The sequence below is a fragment of the Manacus vitellinus genome, unplaced genomic scaffold (assembly GCF_001715985.3).
Source record: "Manacus vitellinus isolate BGI_N305 unplaced genomic scaffold, ASM171598v3 scaffold_64_pilon, whole genome shotgun sequence".
Taxonomy (NCBI): domain Eukaryota; kingdom Metazoa; phylum Chordata; class Aves; order Passeriformes; family Pipridae; genus Manacus; species Manacus vitellinus.
Genome location: NW_021940718.1, coordinates 1,287,935 through 1,293,071, shown reverse-complemented (window position 1 = coordinate 1,293,071; position 5,137 = coordinate 1,287,935). Strand labels below are relative to the sequence as shown.

Genomic DNA, 5,137 nt, shown 5'->3' with positions numbered 1-5,137 from the left:
CTCCTCTTCTCCAGGCTGAGCCCCCCCAGCTCCCTCAGCCTCTCCTCACAGCACTTGTGCTCCAGTCCCTTCCCCAGCCTCGTTGCTCTCCTCTGGACCTGCTCCAGGACCTCCATGTCCTTCCTGAGCTGAGGGCCCAGAACTGGACACATACTTTTTTTTATCCCCTAAAATATCTTTCTCTGCCTCTCCCTCTGCTGTAGGTGCTCTCAGACACCAAGCAGCTGGTTTCCACCAAGGTGACATCTGCCATGGACGCCGCCTGCGAGGCCAGAGAAGCCGTGGCTGATAAAGTCACCGAAGCTGTGGACCTCACCAAAAATGTGGTTGGGGACAGTGTCAAGCTGACCAGGTCAGTGGTCACCTCCACTGTTAACAGTGCTGTGGAGGCTGCCCAGGGAGCCAAGGAGCTGGTGACCACCAAGGTGACAGAGGCTGTGGATGTCACCAAACACATGGTGGAGGACAGTGTGGACAGGACCAAGTCTGCAGTTGCTTCCACCATTGTCAACGCTGTGGAGGCTGCCCAGGGAGCCAAGGAGCTGGTGACCAACAAGGTGACAGAGGCCGTGGAGGACACCAAGTCTGCAGTTGCTTCCACCATCAGTGCAGCTGTAGGGGCTGCCCAAGGTGCCAAGGAGCTGGTGACCACCAAGGTGACCGAGGCTGTGGATGTCACCAAACACATGGTGGAGGACAGAGTGGACAGAACCAAGTCTGCTGTTGCTTCTACCATTGTTAATGCTGTGGAGGCTGCTCAAGGTGCCAAGGAGCTGGTGACCAACAAGGTGACAGAGGCTGTGGAGGACACCAAGTCTGCAGTTGCTTCCACCATCAGTGCAGCTGTAGGGGCTGCCCAGGGAGCCAAGGACATGGTGACCAGCAAGGTGACAGAGGCAGTGGATGCCACTAAACATGTTGTGGAGGACAGTGTGGACAGGACCAAGTCTGCAGTTGCTTCTACCATTGTCAATGCTGTGGAAGCTGCCCAGGGAGCCAAGGACCTGGTGGCCACCAAGGTGACCGAGGCCGTGGATGTCACCAAACACATGGTGGAGGACAGTGTGGACAGGACCAAGTCTGCAGTTGCTTCCACCATCAGTGCAGCTGTGGGGGCTGCCCAAGGTGCCAAGGAGCTGGTGACCAACAAGGTGACCGAGGCAGTGGACCTGACCAAAGGGGCTGTTCAAGATAGTGTTGAGAAGACCAAATCTGTGGTCACCTCTACAGTCAGTACAGCTCTGGATGCTGCCTATGGCACCATCTCGAGCAAGATAAGCACAGCCCTGGAGCAGAGCAGGGAGGCTCTTCAGGAGGGCGTGGAGATGACCAACTCAGTGGTGACCAACAGCATAAGCAAGGCCAAGGCAGTGAGCCAGGCAGTGACTGGTGGTGTGGAATCTGTGCTGGGGATGTCAGAAGATCTGGTGGATCGCTTCCTCCCAATGGCAGAGGAGGAACTAGGTAAAAAACTACTTACTTGGCGGCTCTAAATGCAAATCCTTTCCCACGTGACTAGAGAGCACCTGACACAGCAAGACTCAGCTTCTGAAGCAGACAGGTAGCTCTGAATTTGCAAACACCAAATTGCCACGTGGTATGGGACAGAGTTCAAGCATTTATTGATCCATCAGCCTCAAGGTAAATAAGCACGTGGGTTCACGCTCCAACCTCTCCATCAAGTCTGCTTTTCTGAAGAGAACATGTTGAGCAGGGACTGCCTTTAACACCTGAGCGACCACAAACCTCTCCTGTTCCCACAGCAACCTTCCTGTCCTCCCACGGGTGATCTGACCTCTCCCCCCTCCTCACAGCTGGGGGAGTGAAGCCCAGCTGCATCTCTGTTCTTGTTTCCTCCAGGTAAACTGGCCACCAGCGTGGAGGGCTCTGGGATGGCTTCCGTGGAGGAGCAGAAAGAGCAGCGGAGTTACTTTGTGCGCTTGGGGTCCCTGTCCAGCAGAGTCCGGCTCAGAGCCTACCAGCACTCCCTCCACAAGCTGCAGTGCATCAGGCAGAGCACCCAGGACACCCTCTCACGGCTACAGATGGCAATAAAACTGGTACAAACACGCTCTCCCCCCTTTCCTCCTGTCTGTAGCCCTCCTGCCCTGCTCTCCAGCTGGAAGCTCCTCCTCTACCCTGCACCAGCTACGTGTCACCTTGGATCCCTCCCTGGGAGGGAAGCACTTGTGCCTCTCTGTGTGTGCTTGCAATACAGCTGTTCCTCTCATTTTTCCCATCAGATTGAATCTGTGAAACAGGGGTTTGGCCAGAAGCTGCTGGAAGGGCAGGAGAAGCTCCATAAGCTCTGGGTGGACTGGTGCCTGACCCAACCCAAAGGAAACCAAGTTCAAACTGCCTGCCAGCCAGAGGTATCCCTGGAAGGTGTATGTGACCTGGCCTCAGGTGGCTGGTGGCCATCCCACCTGCTCTGGTAACTGAGCTGTCTCTCTCCCAGCAGGTAGAGTCCCGGACTCTAACTATGCTGAGGATCATCACCCAGCAGCTACAGCCTGTCTATGAGAACCTGAAAACCAGCATCCAAGGCCTCCCCAGCAACATCCAAGAGGCTGTGTATCAGGCCACTCGAAATATCCACAAGCTCCACAGCTCTTTTTCCAGTGCCATGTCTTTCCAGGACCTCTCCAGCATCACCCTGAGGCAGAGCCAGGACCGTGCGACAGAAGCCCGGAGGTCCCTCGATGTCCTGCTTGAGTATGTCACTCACAGCACCCCTCTGAACTGGCTTGTGGGGCCCTTCAGGGCCATGGCTGAGGTGGCACAGGGCAGCAGAAAGCAGAAGAGGAGAGAGATGGTGACTGATGGAAAGTTACCACTGTTGGAAAAGGCTCCGGCATCACAGGGGGTGACTGAGACACCCAGAGAGCCCGAGGGATCCAACAGAGTCCTTGGGCAATGGTATGAAGTGCTGGAGAAGCTGGAGGAGAAGGCAGAGAAGCTGGAGAAGGAAGCAGGGAAGCTGGAGGAGGAGGCAGAGAAGGTGAAGAAGGCAGGGCAGCTGGAGATGGAAGCAGGGAAGCTGGAGGAGGAGGCAGAGAAGGTGAAGAAGGCAGAGAAGATGGAGGAGGAGGCAGGAGAGATGAAGAAGGCAGGGAAGCAGGACATGGAAGCAGGGCAGCTGGAGAAGGAGACAGGGAAGGTGAAGAAGGCAGGGAAGCAGGAGAAGGAAGCAGGGCAGCTGGAGGAGCAGGCAGGGAAGGTGGATAAGGCAGGGAAGATGAAGAAGGCAGGGAAGCGGGAGGGGAAGGCAGAGAAGCTGGAAGGGAAGGCAGGGAAAGTGAAGAAGGCAGGGAAGCTGGAGGAGGAGGCAGAGAAAGACAAAGAGGTGGCACTGGCTGCAAGGGAGATAAACACTAGAACACCAGAAGAAGCTCTCTAATAAATCCCAGCTCTTCTGGCCAAGCCTCCCTGGTTAGAACAGCCCTTGCTGTTTTACTCGTGTGTCCAGTTGTGCCACAAGTGCCTCCTGCTCTGAGTTTACAGTCAGATGCAGTTGCCAGGAGATTTGATAACCGAGGGGGGGTGTGGTTGTGTATCTTGATTTACTGTTTTTAAATCACCACTGCTCTGAAAGGGAAGATGGGGACCTGCACTTCAGCTTTGTCAGCCCAGCTGCACGTGTGAGCGGCTGATTCTTGCTGTGGCAGAGAAGTCGTCGTCTCAACTCCTTTTTTAACGTTGGATTTGTTTTTAATTCACCCAAGCTGTGGAAAACTTGAGAAGATGCTGAGCTGGACTTTTGATGCCGTTTCCCGCCTTCTGTGAGTTTAAAAATCCACGGCACAGCCCCGACTTCCTCTGTGCCTCTTGTTCTTCCGGGGAGGCTCGGCAGGATGTGGCACAGCTGGCACAGCTGGAGCAAGAAGCTGCTCATCAATAAGAGGTTTCTCTTCATGGATCACCCAAACACTTCTTCCTTCACGGAGAAACACTCAGCAGGGTGGGGTTTTCTTTAATCAGGTCGGTTTTTAGGGGCTTATCTTTCCTAAAGTTCTGTGACTGACTCCAGGGGTCGTTATTGTGTAACTCCAGGCCTGAAACACTTCACAACCACTAAGCTGGCAAACAAGGCAGGTTTTCCCAGGAGTTACTCTGCCATGGAATTAGGATATTCTGTTATTAAAGGGGGGGGGAGAGTGTAGGTGCTGGTTCTTTCCCAGCCAACAATGCTTTGTAACAATTTCTAATGTAATTTATTTTGGTAACTTGTGTCCTGTCATGGCCCCTGTGCTGGGGCTGCTGAGCAGACATCAGAATAAAGCGTGACCTGCGTTCAAAGACGTGTGGGTTTGTGGGAACCCAAAGCTGCAGTGTCGAGTTCTCCCCTTACCTGAGCTGCTTCAAAGCTTGCATTTTACCAAACCTCTGGCCAGCTTGGTCCTGCTGGAGGGGAAAAAAAACAAAGTGCTTTTAGCAGGTCCCATGCTTTCTTAAGCAGAAAAATATCTTAATTATTTTGTCCCCAAGACTTCTGCCTGAGGCTCAGGTGCTTCTGTTCACTTCCCACTCCTGTCTCTCCCTCACCCCTCTGCATCCTGGGCTATCCAGCCTCGCTCATCCCACTCCCAACACTTCCTAGAGGCAGTGCCCCCACTGCTCTGAATCCCCCCCACCAACAACTGCATTCTTATTGTGTATTTGCTGCTAATATTTCTCTCTTAGACTCACAGCTTCAAGTTCATTTTTTTCCCCTAAATTCACATTTCTTAGCGTTTAATCAGCATCCTACAGCAGAGTTAGTGAAGTGTTAGGGAATGTACCCAAACCCAGGAATGACACCTGGATTAAACGTTTTCAAGCTCCCCCATTCATTGTCACCTCAAATCGATTAAGCTACTGATTGAGGATTTTATTCAAGTTCTCAAAACATCTCAAGAGGAGCTCATAATTTGCCTTTTTGTTCTTTTTTTTTTTTTTCTTATTAAATGTTTTGGTGTCACCTCCACATTCTCATGGGGGGGACACCGGGCAGGGCTGGTCCAGTCAGGGGAGGTGGCGGCTCACGGAGGGGCTGAGATGCTGCTGCTGGAGTTCCCTGGTCGCCGAGCCCCGGCCTCACTCCCCGAGCCCTGGAGGAGCTGTCCCCTGTCCCGGTCCCCAAGCCCTGGAAGAGCTG

The 5,137-nt window shown here is 53.6% G+C and overlaps 1 protein-coding gene across 1 annotated transcript in view; it reads left to right on the top strand.

Annotated features, from left to right (window-relative positions):
- The window catches only part of LOC103766342 (perilipin-3), a 6,107-nt gene extending 2,029 nt beyond the window's left edge, over positions 1 to 4,078 (top strand). The window contains exons 4-9 of the mRNA XM_029963876.1: positions 204 to 1,229; positions 1,362 to 1,464; positions 1,861 to 2,060; positions 2,244 to 2,372; positions 2,459 to 2,919; positions 4,054 to 4,078. Of these exons, the coding sequence (XP_029819736.1) occupies positions 204 to 1,229; positions 1,362 to 1,464; positions 1,861 to 2,060; positions 2,244 to 2,372; positions 2,459 to 2,919; positions 4,054 to 4,078 (1,944 nt within the window). The remainder of the gene's footprint in view (positions 1 to 203; positions 1,230 to 1,361; positions 1,465 to 1,860; positions 2,061 to 2,243; positions 2,373 to 2,458; positions 2,920 to 4,053) is intronic.
- Positions 4,079 to 5,137: the final 1,059 nt, after the last annotated feature.